At 46.5% G+C, this 26,830-nt stretch overlaps 1 protein-coding gene across 2 annotated transcripts in view; it reads left to right on the top strand.

Moving 5' to 3' along the window:
• pacs2 (phosphofurin acidic cluster sorting protein 2) overlaps positions 1-26,830 on the top strand; it is a 97,248-nt gene that overhangs the window by 58,297 nt on the left and 12,121 nt on the right. The window contains exons 5-17 of one of the 2 annotated variants that reach the window (XM_056295339.1): positions 3,930-4,092; positions 4,480-4,553; positions 6,642-6,722; positions 9,310-9,366; positions 11,783-11,934; positions 12,461-12,551; positions 19,940-20,011; positions 21,068-21,192; positions 21,427-21,559; positions 22,675-22,779; positions 23,789-23,895; positions 25,008-25,162; positions 25,704-25,814. In XM_056295339.1, coding sequence (XP_056151314.1) covers positions 3,930-4,092; positions 4,480-4,553; positions 6,642-6,722; positions 9,310-9,366; positions 11,783-11,934; positions 12,461-12,551; positions 19,940-20,011; positions 21,068-21,192; positions 21,427-21,559; positions 22,675-22,779; positions 23,789-23,895; positions 25,008-25,162; positions 25,704-25,814 — 1,426 coding nt within the window. Of the gene's footprint in view, positions 1-3,929; positions 4,093-4,479; positions 4,554-6,641; positions 6,723-9,306; positions 9,367-11,782; positions 11,935-12,460; positions 12,552-19,939; positions 20,012-21,067; positions 21,193-21,426; positions 21,560-22,674; positions 22,780-23,788; positions 23,896-25,007; positions 25,163-25,703; positions 25,815-26,830 lie in introns of both variants that reach the window. The other variant, XM_056295338.1, reaches the window with a different exon arrangement.

Below are 26,830 nucleotides of genomic sequence, written 5' to 3'. Positions count from 1 at the left end.
AACCCAGTTCAAACACTCGGTGAGTTTCAGCCGTTTGAAACGTTGCTTCAGCCTTTCAGACCTTGTTCAGGATCTTAGGAGATGTGGCACTGGTCTCCTGGCCTCCAAATGGGACCCCGCCAAGAAGCCCCAGTAAGGCTCCATATATCTATATTTGTGTACCAGTACACAAAACCATACTATGGCTAACTCTGAATTTGCACCACTCACCCTGTGGTAATGTTGCCTCCTTCCTTTTCTCTTCCTGTATCGGTGTATTCATTGGGGCTGTTGGAGCTGACAAGTGTGTTGGACAAAAACCACCTCATTATTGAGGATTGGTTTGAAATCTTAATTCAGGCCAGGGACAGGAGTCTCTGCTTCAACAGCTAGTTGGTAACAGGACCAGTCGGTATAAAACCATGAGAAAATCCCAGAGCCAGGGTGTCCGGGTAGCATAGCGGTTTTATTCCATTGCCTACCCCCATGGGGATCGCCGGTTCCCTTGTAAGTAACGTAACCCGTGTTACCTCTGGCTTGGTCGGGCATCCCTACAGACACAATTGGCCATGTCTGCGGGTGGGAAGCTGGATGTGGGTATGTATCCTGGTCGCTGCACTAGCGCCTCCTCTGGTCGTTGGGGCGCCTGTTTGGGGGCAGGGGAACTGGGGGGAAGAGCATGATCCTCCCACGCACTACGGCTCCCTGGTGAAACTCCTCACTGTCAGGTGAAAAGAAGCGGCTGGCGACTCCACATGTATGGGAGGAGGCATGTGGTAGTCTGCAGCCCCTCCCCGGATCGGCAGAGGGGGTGGAGCAGGGACCGGCACGGCTTGGAAGAGTGGGGTAATTGGCCAAGTACAACTGGAGAAAAAAGAGGGGACGAAAGCCACAAAAAAAGAAAGAAACTGAAAACACCAGAGCCACAGGCTGACATCCATCATGAGTGTTTGTCTTCTCCCATCATTCCCGGTGAGCTGTCAGTCTGTCCAACTTACAGTTCCTCCTGGCTTCCTGGGAACCACACAGAGCGACAAACGTCCATCTTGACAAAACATTTAATCTTGTAGTCAGGCTTAAAGTATTAGTTTTTGTAAAAGATGTAAAAACAAAAAAAAATGAAACATACAAATCCCAGAAGTGATCCTACTGGTTTCTAAGAGGGTTCTTGATTTAACCGACTAGCAGAGAGATGTGCCTTTTGTCAAGATGCGGTCCTCCATTTTGAGGAAAATTCTTGAAATGCACTGAAATAAAGTGACTTCTTTCGTTAAGTGTTCTAAGACTCTGAAGTAGCGAAGGTCCAGATGCTCTGAGTGCACGCTGAGTCCCAAACCTCTCTGGGCCTCATCAGCGACACGTCTCAGTGGCCGAGAGCCAAGCAAATCTGTTTCAGGAGCTGAGATTTAAAATAAATCAGAAACCCAGAGCTGTTCTCACCCCACCAGCGGATGCACATGTCACTTTCCCCACATGGTCACGGCGATGAAGGTCTTTGAAATGGCTTTTCCACACTAGATGTGTTTGAGTTAATCATAGCAAGACAGATCACGCTGCTCCCCACTGTGAACGACACCGGCCCCGACTTAGGGCACAGTCTTCCTGAAGCCGCTCGAATCCCTGAAACAGCTTGGAAACTGTGGGTGAGGAAAACTAATGGAGAACACCCTCCCCCACCTGTAACAACTACCGCTTCCCTTTGGGCAAGGCACTTAGTTCCCAACTGCTTAATTAAGACTGATAGCAGAAGACTGGATGGCCTACAAGTAGCCTACAAGTATCCACATGGTGGTTATAAGTAAATCACCTACTGTCACTGTGGATATCAGCTATGCACCAATATCTATTTTTTACTGCCAATAACCATTCCAAGTGTGAATCTGTAAGTATTAGCTGATACTGAGCACTGAGCCGATCCATTACTTGTGCTGAACCGTGCAGACTTCGGCCTTCGTTTGGGGGCAGTGGGCAAAATAGAGCTCGAATCCACCATTAATATACAAGCTTCCATGTGCAAAAATGCAGCAAATCAAATTAGTTCGCTTTTATTTACATGTTACTCAAAGGGTGGCGCAGTGGTTAGCATGGTCTCCGCACAGCAAGAAGGTCCTGGGTTCGAGCCCTGAGGTAGTCCAACCTTGGGGGTCGTCCTCTGTGTGGAGTTTGCATGTTCTCCCTGTGTCTGTGTGGGTTTCTTCTGGGTGCTCCGGTTTCCTCCCACAGTCCAAAGACATGTAGGTCAGGTGAATCGGCCGCACTAAATTGTCCCTAGGTGTGAATGTGTGTGTGTGTTTGTGTCGGCCCTGTGATGGCTTGGCGGCCTGTCCAGGGTGCCCCCCCGCCTGCCGCCCAATGACTGCTGGGATAGGCTCCAGCATCCTCGCGACCCTGAGAGCAGGATAAGCGGTTAGGATAATGGATGGATGGATGTTACTCATAGTTTTTGGTATTGGATTTAAGTATTGAATGGGAATCTCCAACTGTGAAACTCCATGTTAGCCTGGCAGTGGCCCAGTATCGATACTAGTATGGATATTGGTGCATCCCCAGTGAATATATGTCACTGCGTACAATTTCATCAAACGTAAGAGGTGGAAAAATGGGAAACTAGGTTAGGGAAATGCTTTTACAGTCCCAGAGAAAGGCATGAAACTTGACATTAGTCAGAGCGGGGCGTGGTCTGAGCCGGGGGAGGAGTGACTGTATTGACAGCGGCATTATTCTGGCGTAGCGGCTGGTAAGTAGCTGTCTGGCTGGAAGCCCATTCGTAGTCAGCTACAGAACAATGTAGTCGACTGGCAGGGAAATACTTTAAAGGAAAGACTCGGTACCAACTTACATGTTCAGGTATTATTCTCAGCCACCTTTAGACATTTGCAGACTTTTTGTTCAAGGTTTTTGATGCATACTTTTTAAGATACTATCATAACTGATGTGCTTAATTAATTTCCAAAGAAATGAAGGACGGCGTGATGTGATATCTGGTCATATTTGATCCCAAGAAATACATTTTCTAGTTGGCTAGCATAGAAATGAACCAAATGTGTCTGGCTAGCATAGCGGTCTATTCCGTTGCCTACCAACACGGGGATCGGTGGTTCGAATCCCCGTGTTACCTCCAGCTTGGTCGGGCGTCCGTACAGACACATTTGGCTGTGTCTGTGGGTGGGAAGCCAGATGTGGGTATGTGTCCTGGTCGCTGCACTGGCGCCTCCTCTGGCCGGTCGGGGCACCTGTTCGGGGTGAGGGGGAACTGGGGGGAATAGCGTGATCCTCCCACGCGCTACGTCCCCCTGGCTGGCAAAAGTCCTCACTATCAGGTAAAAGAAGCGGCCGGCGACTCCACATGTATCGGAGGAGGCGTGTGGTAGTCTGCAGCCCTCCCTGGATTGGCAGAGGGGGTGGAGCAGCGACCAGGACAGCTTGGAAGAGTGGAGTAATTGGCCAGATACAATTGGGGAGAAAAAAAGGGGGGGGGGTCCAAAAAAGAAAAAAAGAAGAAGAAGAAATGAACCAAATGACTGCACTCTTGCACTAATACTACCCAGGGATCCGATGTTAAATCTCTTGTGCTGATATTTAGGGGGCTACACACACACACAAAAAAAATTCGACAAACCAAGACAAACCCCCCCCCCCCCCCCCAAAAAGCGAAAAATCAACCAACTTTACACACATCCCTGCATTCTCACAGAGAACACCAAGCAGCGCCGTCATAAATCTCCATATAAACTGGATCCACATGGCTTGGCTGGCTCCCAAACTGTAACAGCCAGTGAGAGTACCAGCATGAGTGCCCGTATTCTCCTGATATAACCAACTGCAAGCTGATGGGACAGTTTACCCTTTGACATTTTCCCTTCTGTATTCACTCTCATTCATACTCCTCCCTTCAACCGTTTGCCTCTGTTTTTCCATCCCCCCTCCCCTTCTCCTTTGTCCTTCCCAAGGTGATGCAGCATCCCACAGAAGGGGGCCAGATTCTGCCGCTGTGCAGCAACCAGAAGGACATGCTGGGCAAGGTGGCCGAGATCTGGATCTTCTCCCTGTCCAGTCAGCCCATCGACCACGAAGAAGCGGCCCTGCAGGACGGCCAGAAGATCAAATGCTCGGGTACGCTGGTGTGGCCGTCCGTCTGACTTTTCAGTTTTTACGGCAGCTTGAAGCCTTCGTAATCGGGCGACGTAGTAGACGAGCGGGTCGATGAATTGATGGAATGAAGAGAAAAGAAAAAAACGGAGGGCAAGAAAACGGTTGAATCCTGCTAAGTGTGCGGGAACATAATCAGAATCAGGTTGCATAGTGACATAGGGCACTATGAATCTCTCTCTCTCTCTTCTCCCTCGCTCTCATTTATATTTTACATATACATGTACATAATATATGATTATGGCTGCATACCAGAATCTAAAAGTGAAAATGAAATATGCATAAAAACAGCCTCTACACCTCTGGCTGTCATCTTCCTACCAGGAGGTTAATTTCTGTGTTTTGTTCCAGATAACTACTCGGAGGAGGAGTACGAGAGCTTCTCCTCGGAGCCGGAGGCCAGCGATGACGCTGTTCAGGGTCAGGTGAGCTCAGATTTAAAGCCATTCAGAGAAAAAGCTTCATGGAAATGCAGCCAGTGCAATGTTGGTCTGCATGAACATTATGAAAACTGAATCGTGGGTGTCCAGGTGGCATGGCGGTCTATTCCATTGCCTACCAACATGGGGATCGCCGGTTCGAATCCCCGCGTTACTTCCGGCTTGGTCGGGCATCCCTACAGACACAATTGGCTGTGTCTGCAGGTAGGAAGCCAGATGTGGGTATGTGCCCTGGTTGCTGCACTGGTGCCTTCTCTGGTCAGTTGGGGCGCCTGTTTGGGGGGGAGGGGGAACTCGGGGGAATAGCGTGATCCTCCCACGTGCTACGTCCCCCTGGCAAAACTCCTCACTGTCAGGTGAAAAGAAGTGGCTGGTGACCACATGTATCGGAGGAGGCATGTGGTAGTCTGCAGCCCTCCCCGGATCGGCAGAGGGGTTGAAGCAGCGACTGGGACGGCTTGGAAGAGTGAGGAAATTGGCCAAATACAATTGGGGAGAAAAAGGAGAAACCCCCCCCCCCCCAAAAAAAAAATGAATTGCTTTATTAACCCTGGCTTAATACATGTTTTAAATGTGCACCCCCCCCCATCTCAGCCATTAGTGGGTGGTCCACCAAACTGACGCGAATACAACCCAACTCCTCTATAATGAGCTTTAAGCAATGTAGGGAGATGGAGATGGGGGGGAAAAAGTAATACAGACACATATTTACCTCTCTGTATCGACGACGAAAGGGTAGAAACCAGTGGGTGTTGTGGATAACCCAGCAATGTTATATCAGAATCAGAATCAGAACACTTTATTCATCCCTGAGGGGAAATTGGGTTCTATTACAGACACTCACGCTCTAGTAAGAACAAAAAACTAACAAGATAACAAGAAAATAGAAACAAATAGAAACAAGAAAAACAGAAACAAATAGAAATAAAAGATGAAATAGAAATAGAAATAAGAACAAAATATATCAACAAGCATGGTGCACATAACACCCTATCTATACTGCACTACCGCAACACAAAACAACAGCACAAACAAAACCCTGGAAGGGCCAGTCCAGTGACCATTAACTGCGAGTGTGTGACACTCTTGAGGAGGGAGGAGTTGTAAAGTTTGATGTCCACAGACAGGAGTGGCCTCCTGTGGCACTCTGTGGTGCATTTCGGCAGAATGAGTCTACCATTAAAAGCACTCCTGTGCCCAACCAGCACGTCATGGAGTGGGTGGGAGACATTGTCCATGATGGCACATAATTGCAACAGCGTCCTCCTCTCAGAAACTGCCGCCAGAGAATCCTCTTCCACCCCCACAATGTCACCGGCCTTGCGGATCAGTTTATTGAGCCCGTTTGCATCCGCTACCCTCAACCTGCTGCCGCAACACACAACAGCAAACAGGAGAGCACTGGTCACCACAGACTCATAGCACATCCTGAGCACTGTCTGGCAGATGTTGAAGGACCTCAGCCTCCTCAAAAAGTAGAGACGGCTCTGTCCCTTCTTGTAGAGGGCATCAGTGTTCTTAGCCCAGTCCGGTTTATTGTCTATATACTCCCCCAGATACTTACAGTATTCCACGGTGTCCACACTGACCCCCTGGATGTAAAAAGAAATCCGATTTTTGGGATCTCTCATTCTCTATACTTGGTTAATCCGATTCAGGGTTACATGGAGCTGAAGTCTGTCTCCGGACAGATTCCTAGTCCTTCACATGACCCACATACACACAAATTCTCACACACCATTCACTCCTATGGGACATTTTGAATCTCCACATTGCATGCATGTCTTTTCAAGAGCGGAATCACAAGCATGGAGAAAACATTCAAACTACCCACGGGGTAGAAACCAGGACCCCCAGGTTTTTGCAAGTGCTAACCATTAAGCTTGCTTGAGAATCATATTTTGGGAATTAAAACTCCAAATCACACAGAAATCAGAAGCTTCCCTGTGGGTTCATGCAGGGAGGGTGCAAAACCATGAGATAGAGGCAGTGGTTTATCTACTGTTTATCTACTTTTTTCCCCCCTAAATCTTCCGTTAACATGAGTTGTTCTTCATTCCTGTCTGCATTCAGGATCTTGAGGACGACGAATACGACGTGAGAAAGCCAAAGAAGCAGAGGAGGTCCATTGTAAGGACCGCGTCCATCACCAGAGTAAGTTACAACTCGACCAGGTTCATTGCACAGCTTTCTTAACAGTGGAGAAGGAGTTCTTTGGTTTTCACACATTATTTCACAAATACTTGCAATATTACTTGTGAGAGTTTTCTATTTCAGTTGTCCAGTATTGATTGGGTTTTTGACCCTGAGATTCTATATTCAGTTTGAGATAGGCGTGCTATGCTTTTATGTTGCCAACACAAAACTTTCTCAATTTCCTGATTACCTCGTTTTAGAATCTCAATCAGATTCGGTTGTACCGACAAAAAATTTTTGCACATTCAAGGAACTGAGTTCTTCAGATGCCCACCTGAAACACATAGCATGTCATGTCACATTATCAAATGGAATATTTTACAATGAGTAGGCATGAGAAAAATTTAGAAATATATGGGAATAAATAGGTCTCTGGGGTGGCACGGTGGCGCAGTGGTTAGCATGGTCTCCTCACAGCAAGAAGGTCCTGGGTTCGAGCCCCGGGGTGGTCCAACCTTGGGGGGTCGTCCTCTGTGTAGAGTTTGCATGTTCTCCCCGTGTCTGCGTGGGTTTCCTCCGGAGGCTCTGGTTTCTTCCCACAGTCCAAAGATATGTAGGTCAGGTGAATCAGCCATACCAAATTGTCCTTAGTGTGTGTGTGTGTGTGTGTGTGTGTGTGTGTGTGTGTGTGTGTATATGTGTGTGGGGGGGCCTGGCGGTCTGTCTAGGGTGTCTCCCCACCTGCCGCCCAATGACTGCTTGGGATAGGCTACAGCATCCCGCGACCCTGAGAACAGGATAAGCAGTTTGGATAATGGGTGGATGGAGGTCTCCTCTGTGCACACTGCAGAAATAAGATAGAATTATAATGTATGGATGTTGATATATACCAATTCTCTTGTCTAGTTTTGGGGATCATGTGCTTTATTGTAGCTTCATTTTCTTGCTCTTGGCTTACAGCAGTGGACCCTGGCATGGGCTGTGTTTCTGCGGCTCACCCGAGTCAAGCTTCAATGAACTGTACACACATCTGTCATTACATTCGGCTGTCATTTGTACACGTGTGGCCTCCATGTTAGCATGAACAATTCATTACATTTTCTTCTGACATAGCTCATTGGCAAGACGTTTTCACCCACAGAACTGTCACCGCCTGGATGTTAGTTAGTTAGTTTTTGTTTTTATTGACCCATTCCTGGTAAACTGTAGACATGGTCAAAAGTGAAAATCCCACAAAGGCTGTTTCTGAGATGCCGGGACCACCATGCCTAACGCCAACGTTCACACCACGTTTAAAGTAGCTTAAATCGTACATATTTGCCCTTACCCTTGCTTTTTTTTTGCCCTTACTGAGCAACTGGTTAGCGCTGTCGCCTCACAGCAAGAAAGTCCTGGGTTTGAACCCCGGGGTTGTCCAACCTTGGGGGGTCATCCCAGGTTATCGTCTGTGTGGAGTTTGCATGTTCTCCCCGTGTCTACGGTGGGGTTTCTCCGGGTGCTCCAGTTTCCCCCACCATCAAAAAGACATGCATGTTAGGGTTAATACTCCTGTCTGTGCCCCTGAGCAAGGCATGGCAAAACGAACTGGAGTTGGTCCCCGGGTGTTGCACGGCAGCTGCCCACTGCTCCTAGCTACTACATAGCTAGGATGGTTTAAATGCAGCACGTAATTTCCCCACAGGGCTTAATAAAGTATCTCAAAATCTCAAAAAAACAAAAAACAAAACCAAATTACCATAGTCCAACAGTAACCGGACCCCTCCGCCCCAGCTGCATGCTCATATGGTTCGATGTCAAGAGGAGCAATGCTGTGTAAAAGGACAAAATCTCCTAATAAAATGGGCTCTGGGTGTATTTCTCTCACAGTATTTCAATTTAAAGTCAACGTTTAAATCGATCAACGTAACACAGCGAAACAGGAAACTTGTGAATGTCATATAAAAAATAACGTAATAAAGAGACGTGTTCCTTCTTAGTTTTCCTTCCTGCTAGTTTCTTATTAATGGTCAGAAGCCTGATTCAAAAACTAATTTACTCTTCAAGAAGCTCAGATGAGGTGATTTCTTGATATGCTTTCTTGCCTGAGGCTGGTTGGGTTTATTATGGCGTTGAGTGAGCCGTGACCAGAGATGAATGTACCGGAAAGCAGATGATGCATGATGTTTCCTGAGTTTATTGATCTACATGAGCACACAAGGCGAGTCGATAGTCAGCCAACACAGCAGAACGCAACCACCGCCTGTAAAATGACTGAAATAGAGGCGGCCCCATCTCAACAAAGGGTGTAGTTGTTTTTCCTTGTACTGAATGGCTGACCAGGACCGGGGAAAATCATAATCAGACCAAAGACTGACTTGTTTACACCGTGTTAAATTAAATGCTCAACTATCCTACTTGATGATGTTGGATTACATCTTATTGGTTTCAGTCTGAGCATCCCTGCAAGTCCAATTCGTTTCATGTTGAAAAACTTGAGTAGGGAATAAAATGAATTCTGGTCTGCCTGGCGTGTGTGTGTGTGTGTGTGTGTGTGTGTGTGTGTGTGTGTGTGTGTGTGTGTGTGTGTGTGTGTGTATGTGTGTGTGTGTTTTCTCTCTTTTAGCAGCAGAACTTTAAGCAGCGAGTGGTGGCCCTGTTAAAGCGGTTCAGGGTGTCAGAAGAGGTGGGTACCTGTGTGTGTGTATTGGGGAGTGAGGTCTGGCAGCTTGTTTTTCCCATGCTCCCGTGATTCTACAGACATGCATGTGGGCATCCTGTATTGATGTGTGTGTGTAATTCATGGTGTGCTTGCAAGTACACATTGATATGTTTCAGTTTGTGTGTCTGGTTATTTTTTTATGCTTATGGTTTGTTTGTGTGTGTGTTTTGCATGCTATGCCGTGCTATGTTGCATGTATTAATGTGTCCATTAAATTACAATGTTTTTCATTTTTATTTGTAAGCGAATGCAATGTGGTCCAGCCCCTCCTGAAAAAATCCAACTTAGACCCTACCTTCATCATCATCGGCGTTCACTCGAGGTTGAGGATGACCGTCCTCCCTCTGGGTCCGTCTGGGTGCTCAGGTGGGTGAAGAGGCCTGAATCTGGAGCCGCATAATGGGAGGACGCCTGCGCGTGACAGATTTTTACTTGGAGTGGCTGATGTGCCTGCAGCCACCACACGGTCCTTGGTAGAGGGTGGCTAGAGTCCAATGGCATGGTGATTGGGGACCACCCTCTGTTGCAGCCTTCATCCGCCTTCACTGCCATTGTGACCTGGAGACATCTTCCAGCAGTTCCACCGTTGAGGTCTTTGTTGGAACGCGCTTCGTCTGGAGCCTTCCCTTTGACCAGTCCGCCTTGGGTGACCCTACTAGGAGCCAAGCTGTGGACAGCATAGCTCTTGTGATCATTGGTACATGCAAGCTTCTCCACCATGGCAAGGTGGCTATCCAGGAGAAGATCCTACATTACCTAGTTACTACAGACCTACTTCTAAACTTCCTTTCCTGTCAAAGGTTCCAGAAAAGGTTATTCTCAGTCAATTGCTGTCCTACCTACACCAAAACAACATCATGGAAAGATTTCAGTAAGGTTTTAAGGCTTATCATAGCACAGAGTCTGTCTTGCTGAAAGTGTACAATGACCTGCTCCTTTCTACCGACTCCGGTGACTGTGCCATTCTAATTCTTCTTAACCTCAGCACGGCGTTTGATACTGTGGATCATGACATTTTAATAGACCGTCTCCAGTTCGGGGTTGGTGTTGATGGCTCTGCCTCAAAATGGTGCACATCCTACCTCAAAAATAGAAGCTTCTCCATTAACATAAGCAATTTTAGCTCTCCCCCATGTAGTCTCTCCTGCGGGGTCCCACAAGGCTCTATCCCTAGGTCCCTTTTTTTTCTCTATATACATGCTTCCCCTCAGTCAAATCATTCAAAAATACGACATATGTTTCCACTGTTATGCTGATGACACTCAGCTTTATCTCCCCCTGAAACCAAACGATCAGTCCAATCTAGTCAGCCTGTTGAACTGCCTTGAGGACATAAAGTGCTGGATGTCACAAAATTTCCTAAAGGTGAATGAAGGCAAATCTGAAGTTGTCCAAAATGGGCACCCCTGACTCTGTTTAAAGTATTTACCAACAGTCTTGGCAACCTGTCCACCCTTATCAAACATCTCGTCATAAACCTTGGTGTGATATTTGACTCCACCTTCAAGTTTGACAAACAAGTTAATGCAGCAGTGAAAGCCATTTTTTCCAGCTTTGTACTATTGCCAAAATCAAGCCGTTTCTCTCTTTTAAAGATCTGGAGGAAGTCATCCACACTTCCTCCCGCATGGACTACTGCAGCCCCATGTATACTGGGATTAGTCAGTCATCCCTGTTTCGCCTGCAACTGGTCCAGAATGCCACAGCCAGGCTCCTGACAGGTACCCGGAAGAGAGACCATATTACCCCTACACTGGCCTCTTTCCACTGGCTGCCTGTGTGGTTCAGAATTGATTTTAAGGTTCTCCTGTTTCTTTATAAAGCCCTAAATAGGCTGTGTCCTTCCTATATCACAGACCTTTTAACCCTCTATTCCTCCTCCAGCTCCCTCAGGTCGGCTGACTTGGGACTCCTGGCTGTCCCGTGATCGAAACTTAAGCTCAGGGGTGACCATGCCTTTGCTGTTGTAGCCCCTAGACTGTGGAACAGCTTTCCCCTCCCTATAAGATCTGTCCCCTCCATCAACTCTATTAAGTTCCAGCTCAAAACGTACTTTTATTCTCTAGCATTTGAATCCTCCTGATATGGCTGATTTCTGGCTTGTGCCTATGTCCATATGTTGTTTATTTGTGCCTACGAGCTATGTACCTTGTTGTCTGTGTCGGTGTTTCTTGTATTTATGTTTTTGCTACCTGTGTTGGTCTGTACAGCACTTCGGTCAACATGGGTTGTTTTTAAATGTGCTCTATAAATAAATTTGACTTGACTAATGCCTTTTATGTGTATAGCCTCCAAATGACAATGCTCTGTGTGTGTGTGTGTGTGTGTGTGTGTGTGTGTGTGTGTGTGTATTATAATGCACACACATGTAAATATGAAGGTGCTGGACTCTGAACAGGACCCGGCAGAACCTCCACCTGAGGTGGAGGAGGACCTGGACCTGGAGAGTCTGGACTTTGAGAACCCGAGCGACAGCGGACCAGAACTGGACGATGACGACAGTGTCCTCAGCACCCCAAAACCCAAACTCAAGTAAGTTGACCCCTTCAGCTATATGTATGTCTGTGTATTTGTGTGTGTCTTACATGTGAGTGTGCATGAATCATATTTGTGCACAGAAATGAACAAAAAACTTTTTTTTCCAGTTTCAAAATATAATAGAACTTTCTTTGATAGATAACGCTGCAGTCTTTCAAGATAGAGTTCACAGATTGACGAGTGGCTGACTTCGAAAATGGTTTAAAAAAACCCCACCTTAACCATATTTAGACCTTCACATCTCTGTTATGTGTGCCAAACGATGTGACAGGCAAAGCTGGGGCAAATAGAAACAACCGTAAATTCATTTGGATTAATATCTGCCTCTGTATCAGTCAGAGTCATAAAATCGAGTTACGTTGATTATTGAAATTGTTGCTGTCTCAATCCTGTTCTAATTTCTCTTCTTTTTAATCTCTGTTTTTTAAAGCACACGCGCACACACAGTGGGTTCATCTTTGAAAGCGCTTTATAAATCAAGTTGACTTATCTGGACTCTTGGTTCTGTCCAAATCTTCAGGCCATATTTTGAGGGCCTGTCCCTTTCCAGCTCTCAAACAGAGATCGGTAGCATCCACAGCAGCCGGAGTCATCGGGAGCCTCCTAGTCCGGTAAGACCAACCTCAACTTTCATAATATCATGATATAAACCGTAACAAGCCTACTGTACTACTACCTGCTGAATAGGTAGGTCACAGAACCACAAATGATCAGTAATTTCTGTTTTCTCGATTAATTTGTTTTTGCCTTAGGCGGAGTGGTAAATGAAATAAGGGATGAAAGAGTGACTGCTATCTTGTTATTTCAACATTTTGAAATGTGCAGATTGTTGGCAGATACTGTCTTCTTTTATATAGGCAGATATTGTTCAGCTGCTGTCATCCAGCTGAATAGTGGTTTCCCTACCTGCTCTGCTGCTCGACTTTTTGTGCTGTTGATTACATCCCTGGATCAGAATATGTCTGTTTTTTTAGGGGCATCCAGGTAGCGTAGCGGTCTATACTGCTGCTTACCAAAACAGGGCTCACCGGTTCGAATCTCGTATTATCTCCAGCTTTGTCAGGCGTCCCTACAGACACAATTGGATTTGTCTGCGGGTGGAATGTGGGTATGTGTCCTGGTTGTTGCACTAGCACCTCCCCTGGTCAGTCGAGGTGCCTGTTCGGGGGGGAATAGTCTGATCCTCCCACACGCTACGTCCCCCTGGTGAAACTCCTCACTGTCAGGTGAAAAGAAGCAGCTGGCGACTCCACATGTATCGGAGGAGGCATGTGGTGGTCTGCGGCCCTACCCGGATCAGCAGAGGGGCAGGAGCAACGACCAGGATGACTCAGAAGAGTGGGGTAATTGGCTGGATACAATTGGGGAGAAAATGGGGGTTGGGGGGGATCAAGAAAAAAAGAATATGTCTGTTTTACCGATACTCAAGCAAGTAAATTCACTGAGAACAGAGCTACATTAGAACAGAGCAGCATTAGAACAGAGCTGCGTTAGAACATAGCCGCATTAGAACACAGCCACATTAGAACAGAGCCGCATTAGAACAGAGCCACATTAGAACACAGCTGCATTAGAACAGAGCCGCATTAGAACAGAGCCGCGTTAGAACACCGCCGCATTAGAACAGAGCCGCATTAGAACACAGCTGCATTAGAACAGAGTCGCATTAGAACACAGCCGCATTAGAAATCAGCCGCATTAGAACACAGCCGCATTAGAACACAGCTGCATTAGAACACAGCCGCATTAGAACACAGCTGCATTAGAACAGAGTCGCATTAGAACACAGCTGCATTAGAACAGCTGCATTAGAACAGAGTTGCATTAGAACACAGCCGCATTAGAACACAGCCGCATTAGAACACAGCTGCATTAGAACAGAGTCGCATTAGAACACAGCTGCATTAGAACAGTCGCATTAGAACACAGCCGCATTAGAACAGCTGCATTAGAACACAGCTGCATTAGAACACAGCCGCATTAGAACACAGCCGCATTAGAACACAGCTGCATTAGAACAGAGTCGCATTAGAACACAGCTGCATTAGAACAGCTGCATTAGAACAGAGTTGCATTAGAACACAGCTGCATTAGAACACAGCCGCATTAGAACACAGCTGCATTAGAACACAGCCGCATTAGAACACAGCTGCATTAGAACAGTCGCATTAGAACACAGCCGCATTAGAACAGCTGCATTAGAACAGAGTTGCATTAGAACAGAGCCGCATTAGAACACAGCTGCATTAGAAGTCGCATTAGAACACAGCTGCATTAGAAGTCGCATTAGAACACAGCTGCATTAGAACACAGCTGCATTAGAACAGCTGCATTAGAACACGGCTGCATTAGAACACAGCTGCATGAGAACACAGCTGCATTAGAACAGCTGCATTAGAACACAGCTGCATTAGAACACAGCCGCATTAGAACACAGCCGCATTAGAACACAGCCGCATTAGAACACAGCCGCATTAGAACACAGCTGCATTAGAACACAGCCGCATTAGAACACAGCCGCATTAGAACACAGCTGCATTAGAACACAGCTGCATGAGAACACAGCTGCATTAGAACAGAGCTGCATTAGAACACAGCCGCATTAGAACACAGCTGCATGAGTACAGAGCTGCATTAGAACAGAGTCGCATTAGAACACAGCTGCATGAGAACACAGCTGCATTAGAACAGAGCTGCATTAGAACACAGCCGCATTAGAACACAGCCGCATTAGAACACAGCTGCATTAGAACACAGCCGCATTAGAACACAGCCGCATTAGAACACAGCTGCATTAGAACACAGCCGCATTAGAACACAGCCGCATTAGAACACAGCTGCATTAGAACACAGCTGCATGAGAACACAGCTGCATTAGAACAGAGCTGCATTAGAACACAGCCGCATTAGAACACAGCTGCATGAGTACAGAGCTGCATTAGAACAGAGTCGCATTAGAACACAGCTGCATGAGAACACAGCTGCATTAGAACAGAGCTGCATTAGAACACAGCCGCATTAGAACACAGCCGCATTAGAACACAGCTGCATTAGAACAGAGTCGCATTAGAACACAGCTGCATTAGAACAGCTGCATTAGAACAGAGTTGCATTAGAACACAGCTGCATTAGAACACAGCCGCATTAGAACACAGCTGCATTAGAACACAGCCGCATTAGAACACAGCTGCATTAGAACAGTCGCATTAGAACACAGCCGCATTAGAACAGCTGCATTAGAACAGAGTTGCATTAGAACAGAGCCGCATTAGAACACAGCTGCATTAGAAGTAGCATTAGAACACAGCTGCATTAGAAGTCGCATTAGAACACAGCTGCATTAGAACACAGCCGCATTAGAACAGCTGCATTAGAACACGGCTGCATTAGAACACAGCTGCATGAGAACACAGCTGCATTAGAACACAGCCGCATTAGAACACAGCCGCATTAGAACACAGCTGCATTAGAACACAGCTGCATGAGAACACAGCTGCATTAGAACAGAGCTGCATTAGAACACAGCCGCATTAGAACACAGCTGCATGAGTACAGAGCTGCATTAGAACAGAGTCGCATTAGAACACAGCTGCATGAGAACACAGCTGCATTAGAACAGAGCTGCATTAGAACACAGCCGCATTAGAACACAGCCGCATTAGAACACAGCTGCATTAGAACAGAGTCGCATTAGAACACAGCTGCATTAGAACAGCTGCATTAGAACAGAGTTGCATTAGAACACAGCTGCATTAGAACACAGCCGCATTAGAACACAGCTGCATTAGAACACAGCCGCATTAGAACACAGCTGCATTAGAACAGTCGCATTAGAACACAGCCGCATTAGAACAGCTGCATTAGAACAGAGTTGCATTAGAACAGAGCCGCATTAGAACACAGCTGCATTAGAAGTCGCATTAGAACACAGCTGCATTAGAAGTCGCATTAGAACACAGCTGCATTAGAACACAGCTGCATTAGAACAGCTGCATTAGAACACGGCTGCATTAGAACACAGCTGCATGAGAACACAGCTGCATTAGAACAGCTGCATTAGAACACAGCTGCATTAGAACACAGCCGCATTAGAACACAGCCGCATTAGAACACAGCCGCATTAGAACACAGCCGCATTAGAACACAGCCGCATTAGAACACAGCCGCATTAGAACACAGCTGCATTAGAACACAGCTGCATGAGAACACAGCTGCATTAGAACAGAGCTGCATTAGAACACAGCCGCATTAGAACACAGCTGCATTAGAACAGCTGCATTAGAACACAGCTGCATTAGAACAGAGCTGCATTAGAACAGCTGCATTAGAACACAGCTGCATTAGAACAGCTGCATTAGAACAGAGCTGCATTAGAACAGCTGCATTAGAACACAGCTGCATTAGAACAGAGCTGCATTAGAACAGCTGCATTAGAACAGAGCTGCATTAGAACAGCTGCATTAGAACACAGCTGCATTAGAACAGAGCTGCATTAGAACAGCTGCATTAGAACACAGCTGCATTAGAACAGAGCTGCATTAGAACAGCTGCATTAGAACAGAGCTGCATTAGAACAGCTGCATTAGAACAGAGCTGCATTAGAACACAGCTGCATTAGAACAGCTGCATTAGAACACAGCCGCATTAGAACACAGCCGCATTAGAACACAGCTGCATTAGAACAGAGTCGCATTAGAACACAGCTGCATTAGAACAGTCGCATTAGAACACAGCCGCATTAGAACAGCTGCATTAGAACACAGCTGCATTAGAACACAGCCGCATTAGAACACAGCCGCATTAGAACACAGCTGCATTAGAACAGAGTCGCATTAGAACACAGCTGCATTAGAACAGCTGCATTAGAACAGAGTTGCATTAGAACACAGCTGCATTAGAACACAGCCGCATTAGAACACAGCTGCATTAGAACACAGCCGCATTAGAACACAGCTGCATTAGAACAGTCGCATTAGAACACAGCCGCATTAGAACAGCTGCATTAGAACAGAGTTGCATTAGAACAGAGCCGCATTAGAACACAGCTGCATTAGAAGTCGCATTAGAACACAGCTGCATTAGAAGTCGCATTAGAACACAGCTGCATTAGAACACAGCTGCATTAGAACAGCTGCATTAGAACACGGCTGCATTAGAACACAGCTGCATGAGAACACAGCTGCATTAGAACAGCTGCATTAGAACACAGCTGCATTAGAACACAGCCGCATTAGAACACAGCCGCATTAGAACACAGCCGCATTAGAACACAGCCGCATTAGAACACAGCTGCATTAGAACACAGCCGCATTAGAACACAGCCGCATTAGAACACAGCTGCATTAGAACACAGCTGCATGAGAACACAGCTGCATTAGAACAGAGCTGCATTAGAACACAGCCGCATTAGAACACAGCTGCATGAGTACAGAGCTGCATTAGAACAGAGTCGCATTAGAACACAGCTGCATGAGAACACAGCTGCATTAGAACAGAGCTGCATTAGAACACAGCCGCATTAGAACACAGCCGCATTAGAACACAGCTGCATTAGAACACAGCCGCATTAGAACACAGCCGCATTAGAACACAGCTGCATTAGAACACAGCCGCATTAGAACACAGCCGCATTAGAACACAGCTGCATTAGAACACAGCTGCATGAGAACACAGCTGCATTAGAACAGAGCTGCATTAGAACACAGCCGCATTAGAACACAGCTGCATGAGTACAGAGCTGCATTAGAACAGAGTCGCATTAGAACACAGCTGCATGAGAACACAGCTGCATTAGAACAGAGCTGCATTAGAACACAGCCGCATTAGAACACAGCCGCATTAGAACACAGCTGCATTAGAACAGAGTCGCATTAGAACACAGCTGCATTAGAACAGCTGCATTAGAACAGAGTTGCATTAGAACACAGCTGCATTAGAACACAGCCGCATTAGAACACAGCTGCATTAGAACACAGCCGCATTAGAACACAGCTGCATTAGAACAGTCGCATTAGAACACAGCCGCATTAGAACAGCTGCATTAGAACAGAGTTGCATTAGAACAGAGCCGCATTAGAACACAGCTGCATTAGAAGTAGCATTAGAACACAGCTGCATTAGAAGTCGCATTAGAACACAGCTGCATTAGAACACAGCCGCATTAGAACAGCTGCATTAGAACACGGCTGCATTAGAACACAGCTGCATGAGAACACAGCTGCATTAGAACACAGCCGCATTAGAACACAGCCGCATTAGAACACAGCTGCATTAGAACACAGCTGCATGAGAACACAGCTGCATTAGAACAGAGCTGCATTAGAACACAGCCGCATTAGAACACAGCTGCATGAGTACAGAGCTGCATTAGAACAGAGTCGCATTAGAACACAGCTGCATGAGAACACAGCTGCATTAGAACAGAGCTGCATTAGAACACAGCCGCATTAGAACACAGCCGCATTAGAACACAGCTGCATTAGAACAGAGTCGCATTAGAACACAGCTGCATTAGAACAGCTGCATTAGAACAGAGTTGCATTAGAACACAGCTGCATTAGAACACAGCCGCATTAGAACACAGCTGCATTAGAACACAGCCGCATTAGAACACAGCTGCATTAGAACAGTCGCATTAGAACACAGCCGCATTAGAACAGCTGCATTAGAACAGAGTTGCATTAGAACAGAGCCGCATTAGAACACAGCTGCATTAGAAGTCGCATTAGAACACAGCTGCATTAGAAGTCGCATTAGAACACAGCTGCATTAGAACACAGCTGCATTAGAACAGCTGCATTAGAACACGGCTGCATTAGAACACAGCTGCATGAGAACACAGCTGCATTAGAACAGCTGCATTAGAACACAGCTGCATTAGAACACAGCCGCATTAGAACACAGCCGCATTAGAACACAGCCGCATTAGAACACAGCTGCATTAGAACACAGCCGCATTAGAACACAGCCGCATTAGAACACAGCTGCATTAGAACACAGCTGCATGAGAACACAGCTGCATTAGAACAGAGCTGCATTAGAACACAGCCGCATTAGAACACAGCTGCATTAGAACAGCTGCATTAGAACACAGCTGCATTAGAACAGAGCTGCATTAGAACAGCTGCATTAGAACACAGCTGCATTAGAACAGCTGCATTAGAACAGAGCTGCATTAGAACAGCTGCATTAGAACACAGCTGCATTAGAACAGAGCTGCATTAGAACAGCTGCATTAGAACAGAGCTGCATTAGAACAGCTGCATTAGAACACAGCTGCATTAGAACAGAGCTGCATTAGAACAGCTGCATTAGAACAGAGCTGCATTAGAACAGCTGCATTAGAACAGAGCTGCATTAGAACACAGCTGCATTAGAACAGCTGCATTAGAACACAGCTGCATTAGAACAGCTGCATTAGAACAGCTGCATTAGAACACAGCTGCATGAGTACAGAGCTGCGTTCGCGTCACATTACTAAAAGCCTGTGTGAATTTAGAAGTTGTGAATGAGAAAAGCTCTTAACGATCAATGAATCCAAAACAAGAACACAGCATCATAGATGTGAAGCACAACTCTTCTTACAAAGAGGTGTAGATTTTGAGAGTAATTCATCCGCCACCTGTTTTCTCATACATGTACACACAAACACACATACCCAAACCTGAAACAATCCTAAACAGTGGTTGTGTGACTTTGTTGTGAACAGAACGATACCGGATTGTTGTTTTAAGTGTGTAATTGGGAGTAGGCCTCATATCGTCTGGACACTTGCACCTGAGCAGCCAACCTTACATATTATTTACATCATATCCTGAATGGACACTTGACACTGACATTGTAAAATACAGATGCAAGTGTAATCTGTACACTCTTTAAAACAGATGCTTGTGTCTGGCCCGGTGTTTTCTAAAAACTTCTTTCTCGTGAAATGGAAGGTCTTGGACTCTGTCAGAAGCCGTGTGACATTTTGTTAATCCTCCCACAACTCTGTTCCCAGATCGATCCGGATAAAACCAAGTGTTCTGGGACCAAGTTCCAGGAGGACGCTGTCTCCGATAACGTCACTTTCGTGAGTATCAACTCCCTCGACGCTCTGAGTAAACAGGCCGCTGACACGGGTCTGCAGAGAGTCGGAAAGATGCCGGAAAGGAATATCTTATCTCTCCCAGCTCTTGGAAAGAAAGGGAAAAGTTTGGGCCAGAATTATTAAAAACAACAATAAATCATCACATAGGTCATTCCTCATATGCCTGAGTAAAGATTTTTTTTGTACGTGTGGACCCGCTGTCATTTCACATTGTCACACGTTGCTTCAGCACAGTTAGCTTAACAGTTATATAGCCAATACGAAACGCCTGCCAAGCTCTTGATGCCAGTCAAATTATTGAGGTCGGCAAAAAGAAGGAAATTTTAGGATGTCGGGGTGGCGTGGTGGTCTATTCCATTGTCTACCAACACAGGGATTGCTAGTTCGAATCCCCGTGTTACCTCCGGCTTGGTCGGGCGTCCCTACAGACACAGTCGGCCGTGTCTGCGGGTGGGGAGCCAGATGTGGGTGTGTGTCCTGGTCACTGCACTAGCGCCTCTTCTGGTCGGTCGGGGCGCCTGGTCAGGGTGGAGGGGGAACTGGGGGGAATAGCGTGATCCTCCCATGCGCTACGTCCCCCTGGTGAAACTCCTCACTGTCAGGTGAAAAGAAGCGGCTGGTGACTCCACATGTATGGGAGGAGGCATGCGGTAGTCTGCAGCCCTCCCCGGATCGGCAGAGGGGGTGGAGCAGAGACCGGGACGGCTCGGAAGAGTGGGGTAATTGGCCGGATACAGTTGGGGAGAAGGGGGACGGGGGATCCCCCCCCAAAAAGAAAGAAATGTTAAAATATAGGTCGTTTTTTATTTACTCACTACCGTTTCTAGTTTTGCTAAGTGTTTCACTCATCTAAGTTTGTTTTCACATTATTCAGGGTGGGTTTTTTTTTCAATTTCTTGTAAAATGCATTGTAATACAGCTTTGAAAGATGCTTACCAACTTTGTGAATTGTATTAACATGCTAGTGTATTGCTGTTGTTGTTAATATTGTTGTTATATTGAGATGCGTTGTCACATCAGTGGTGATGTTTGGTTCAGGAGCAGCCGGAGGCGGTGACTCCCACCACAGAGCTGGAGATGGACAACATGGACACCTTTTTAGAGAGACTTCCCCCGAGTGGCAAGATGACCAAAACAGAGTCCCTAATCATTTCATCCAATAGGTACAAAAAAACAACAATAACAGAAGCAACATATATATATATATATATATATATATTTTAATAAGGTGCTTTGTCAACCTCTCTCCTTTAGCAGGTCCTGCCTCCGTCCTCGTCCTCAGTCTCACCCATCCCCTCCGTTGTCTGTGGATGCTAACGTCAGAATCTCGATGCTAATGTTATTACTAATAATTCCACTGCTCCACCCCCCCCACCCCCCCATGCGTGTCATTCCAGACAGGAACCAAAGCTGGCGGGAAGGCGAGGCCGGAGCACGTCGCTGAAGGAGCGTCAGCCCAGCAGGCCGCAGAACGAGAGGGCCAACAGCCTGGACAACGAGCGCTCTCTGGACACACGCTGCCACCTACAGGTAGGATGACGTACCTGCTGGCCAAAGCCTTACAATTCAATCCAAATAGATGTCCAGCATTTAAAGTCTCAAAATTCTGTGTTTGTTTGGTAAATTTCACATTCACAAATCCAAGGTGATGAGCTCCAAGCCCAGTGTTCTCTTATTTTACATTGATCTGATATTTTTTCAAGTCCCTTACCAAAATAACTTGTGACAAAAAGGCAAACATCGCTCATCTTGGAAAAAATATTACACGTTAGATAAAGGAACAGCTTGTCGGATGATCCGCTGTGGCGACCCCTAACGGGAGCAGCCGAAAGTAGTAGTAGTAGTAGTAGATAAAGGAACAGCTTAGTTTTACATTGGGTTTTTTGTTTCCCTGAAAGACTCCGAACGTAGTGGCTCTTATTATCGTCATCTGGCCATCAACCTCATAAGTTTATTTTGTGTCAACCTTTCCTTGTTTATTTATTTAATTTATTCTATTCCTTTTATTTTCTCTTTTTTGCATTGTATTATATGTAGACTATAATTATTACTTTTCATGTTTTGACGCTCCCCTGTACTGAAACTCTGACATTGTATTGTTATGTAAAAAACAACTCTACAGGATAAAAAAAATGAATGAATAGAATATGTAAAAAAAAAAAAAAAAGATGTCTAGCATTTAAAGTTACCCAAAACGTTAGTGCCCACCCCCACTTCAGAATGACAAATTACAAGCTAGAAACATGATTTCACTCTCAAATGGATTTACAGGTCTCGGTATGCAAGGACAGCCACTAAACAACAACTAGATCTGAGTTTCTAATGTTTTTGTATGTTTACATCGGTAATGGTTGTAGACAGTGGAGCAAAACATATTTTCACTAAACATCAATTTGAAAAAGACTCAAAATGCTTATTTTCCATCAACAACTCAAACTTCTTCAATTATGTGTGCCCGTTCATCTTTAAAGTGGCGGCCTTAGCAGGAAATCAAAAAACCTAACCCTGGTATTAACCAACAAGCCATGCAGATCAAGTTATCAGCTGGCTCTTTAAAAATACATGCAAAATCAAATCCCCGGTTTCACTATTGGAGACCGTGTTCCTTAAGAATTTGTTTGTGTGTTTGTTTTAAACCACACTAGATCCCGAGGAAAACCGTGTATGACCAGCTGAACCACATCCTGGTGTCTGACGACCATTTGCCTGACAGCATCATCCTCATCAACACCTCCGACTGGCAGGGCCAGGTGAGTAAACCCAGCGCTCCCCCTGTAGTATTTCCCAGTCTCCAGTCTGTAGCATCTCAACACCTCCCTATATGGCCCTCTACAGGGAGACACAACTCAAAATGGTCGTGGTGTCTTGTTTCAAAATTAAATTTGATTATTTTGGATGAACGTTATGATCCTCTGGCAAGTTTTGATGGCAGCATTAAATAAGATATAGGTAAGATAAAATGGGATAGGAGGGGGTGTCCGGGTAGCGTAGTGGTCTATTCCATTGCCTACCAACATGGGGATCACCGGTTCGAATCCCTGTGTTACCTCCGGCTTGGTCGGGCGTCCCTACAGACACAATTGGCCGTGTCTGCGGGTGGGAAGCCGGATGTGGGAATGTGTCCTGGTTGTTGCACTAGCGCCTCCTCTGGTCGGTCAGGGCGCCTGTTTGGGGGGGTTGGGGGAGGGTAACTGGGGGGAATAGTGTGATCCTCCCACATGCTACATCCCCCTGGCGAAACGCCTCACTGTCAGGTGAAAAGAAGTGGCTGGTGACTCCACATGTATTGGAGGAGGCATGTGGTAGTCTGCAGCCCTCCCCGGATCGGCAGAGGGGGCGGAGCAGCGACCGGGACGGCTCGGAAGAGTGGGGTAATTGACCAGGTACAATTGGTGAGAAAAAGGGGGAAACCCCCCCCCCCAAAAAAAGGGATGGGAAGGTAGCAGATAGATAGGAATGTATAGAGAAATAGAGCAAAGGGCACTTAGACAGTGCAACATGCAATAAAACTGGAGACCCATTAACCAATAAGGTTTTGAGAAAATATGGAATAATTGCTGTAATTTCTAAAACAGTGGCGCGCATTTTGGGGGAAAAAGAGGTTGTCCACATAAACCTGCAATAAATTGTTATTTTTCAGAGCAGATATCCAGTGTTTTTTTAGCAGGACTCATCGTTTGTTTGTTTTTGTGTGTCTATTTGTGCTCAGCTGTCTTTTCCCGGTGTGTTCAGTGCCTCTTCTTCTGCTTCTCTACTCAGTACCTCTCAGACATTTTGCAGAACCGCCAGCTCCCGGTGGTCTGCACCTGCACCACGGCCGACATCCAGGCTGCCTTCAACACCATCGTCTCCCGCATCCAGAGATTGTAAGTCTGCCCGTTAAACGTGTCGCACGTCGCGTCGTCAAGTGAAAGCAAAATGTTGTGAGACTCGTCACAGCTACAGGGAGAGCCTCCACCTTCTCGCTGCTGCCGCTGTAGCTCATTGCGGGGTAGATCTGTTGGGTTAGCCTTCCCAAGACTTTGCAACAAAACCATGCCTGATGCTTTATCACCCAAAATACATGTGTTCAGAAATGTATTGGTGGTTCCCAGAAATAATCCAGATTTGTTAATCCCATTTCTGTCTGTCTGTCTGTCTGTCTGTCTGTCTATGTGTCTGTCTTTATGTATGTATGTATTTGTCGGCTGAAAGAACCACATGATTATCTGTCGCTCTTCTCTGCCTTTCCACTGTCTTAACAAACAATGAAACACAAAAGGTGTGTCATGTGGCTGCTGTTTCATTCTGCAGCTCATTCGACCTTTAGGAAATGTGCTGTAAAACTATTTGCATTAGTGTTGGTTTAAATATCAGAGTAAAATTGGATCTCATGGGCGTCCGGGTAGCATAGTGGTCTATTCTGTTGCCTACCGACACGGGGATCGCCGGTTCGAATCCCCATGTTACCTCCAGATTGGTTGGGTGTACCTACAGACACAATTGGCTGTGTCTGCGGGTGAGAAGCCGGATGTGGGTATGTGTCCTGGTCACTGCACTAGTGCCTCCTCTGGTCAGTCGAGGCACTTGTTTTGGGGGGGGGGGACTGGGGGGAATTGCGTGATTCTCCCACGCGTTACCTCCCTCTGGCGAAACGCCTCACTGTCAGGTGAGAAGCGGCTGACAACTCCACATGTATGGGAGGAGGCATGTGGTAGACTGCAGCCCTCCCCGGATTGGCAGAGGGGGTGGAGCAGTGACCAGGATGGCTCGGAAGAGTGGGGTAATTGGCCAGGTACAATTGGGGAAAAAAAAGGGGGGGGGGGAATCCAGAAAAAAAAACTGGACTTTGAACAACACCAGACACTGTCGTCTGATTTGACCTATGCCCTATGCCCTTGATTAATTTTTTGAGGAATAAGTGGGGAAAAAAAGATATGTGCTGTTGAGATTTTGTATTGTATCTCACTTTATCCTTCTTTTTTTTTTCTCTGTCTAGCTGTAACTGCAACTCACAGACGCCCATTCCTATAAAGATAGCGGTGGCTGGGGCCCAGCACTACCTCAGCGCGGTCCTGAGGCTTTTCGTGGACCACCTCTCCCATAAGACCCCCGACTGGCTCGGTTACATGAGGTTCCTTATCATCCCTCTAGGTCAGCTGGCCCAATGAGTTGAATGTCCCTTTACCTGATTCATTTTTTTCTTTCAACTGCAATATTGATTTAATCAAATTCGGCATCGGCGAGGGGCTGGAGTCCGGGTTGCCTGACCATCAGTGAGCCCATGCACACGATCTCTCACACAACCTTCATATATACTGACAATTTATAGTCAGGCGTCCGGGTGGCATGGCAGCCTATTCCGTTGCCTACCAACACAGGGATCAGCGATTCGATTCCCTGTGTTACCTCCGGCTTGGTCGGGCATCCCAACAGACACAATTGGCCGTGTCTGCCGATGGGAAGCTGGATGTGGGTGGTGTGTGTCCTGGTTGCTGCACTAGCACCTCCTCTGCGCCTGAGATGGCTTGGAAGAGTGGGGTAACTGGCAAGGTACAACTGGGGGAAAAAAGGGGAACCCCCCCCCCAAAAAAAACCTCTTGCTATGAGCCTCCATGCCACCCCATGTCTTTTTAAATCCTTTTCAAATTTCCTCTTTCCAAGATCTTTAGTCTTTGTCTTTGATTACATTTAGGAGTCCACCCAGTCTCCAAATACCTCGGCACCATCGACTACAGATACAACAGTTTATTTCAAGACGCTGCATGGAGGGACCTTTTCCACAAGCCGGAGGCTCCTGTTGTGGGTAGGGCAGCTCTCTGATGCTGGGCGGTGTCGTTTAGATTTGTGACTTGTGTTAATACACTTACTGGTTGAAAAATGTGTTGGTTGTTTAGAACAGACACTTTACCAATAGTATGACACCAAGAGGCTAAAACCACCTGACAGTTAAAGAAAAGTTGATCTTTTGTTATTGTTTTTTTTTTTTTTTGCTGTAGGCTGATAAAATTTAGATTTAATATTAAAAGATTAATGTGAGGCGGCACAGTGGTTAGCGCAGTCGCCTCACAGTAAGAAGGTCCTGGGTTCAAGTCCCGGGATAGTTCAACCTTGGGGGGGTCGTCTTGGGTCGTCCTCTGTGTGGAGTTTGCATGTTCTCCCCATGTCTTCGTGGGTTTCCTCCGGGGGCTCCGGTTTCCTCCCACAGTCCAAAGACAAGTAGGTCAGGTGAATCGACCGTACTAAATTGTCCCTAGGTGTGAATGTGTGTGTGTTTGTGTCGGCCCTGTGATGGCTTGGCGGCTTGTCCAGGGTGTCTCCCTGCCTGCCGCCCAATGACTGCTGGGATAGACTCCAGCATCCCCGCGACCCTGAGAGCAGGATAAGCAGTTCAGACTGTCAGATAGTAGTGTGATTCATCACTCCAAAGATGTTTCCACTGCACCAGAGTCCAGTGGTGGTGTGTTTTACACCACTCCAGCCAACACTTGGCATTGTGCATGGTGATCTTAGGCTTGTGTGCGGCTGCTTGGCCATGGAAACCCATTTCATGAAGCGCCAGACAAACAGCTCTTGTGCTGATGTTGCTTCCAGATGCAGTTTGTAACTCGGTAGTGTGTGTTGAACCGAGGACAGACGATTCTTACATGCTACGCTCTTCATCACTCGGTGGTCCCATTCTGTCCTACCGCTTCATGCTGAACTGTTGTTGCTCTGAGATGTTTCCACTTCACAGTAACAAATTCACAGTCAACTGGGGCAGATCTAGCAGGGCAGGAATCGGACCAGCTGACTTGTTTGAAGGTGGCATCCTATGACACG

This window comes from Lampris incognitus, chromosome 16 (genome assembly GCF_029633865.1).
Source record: "Lampris incognitus isolate fLamInc1 chromosome 16, fLamInc1.hap2, whole genome shotgun sequence".
Taxonomy (NCBI): Eukaryota; Metazoa; Chordata; class Actinopteri; order Lampriformes; family Lampridae; genus Lampris; species Lampris incognitus.
The sequence above is the reverse complement of the archived record's forward strand: the minus strand, read 5'-3'. Positions and strand labels throughout refer to the sequence as shown.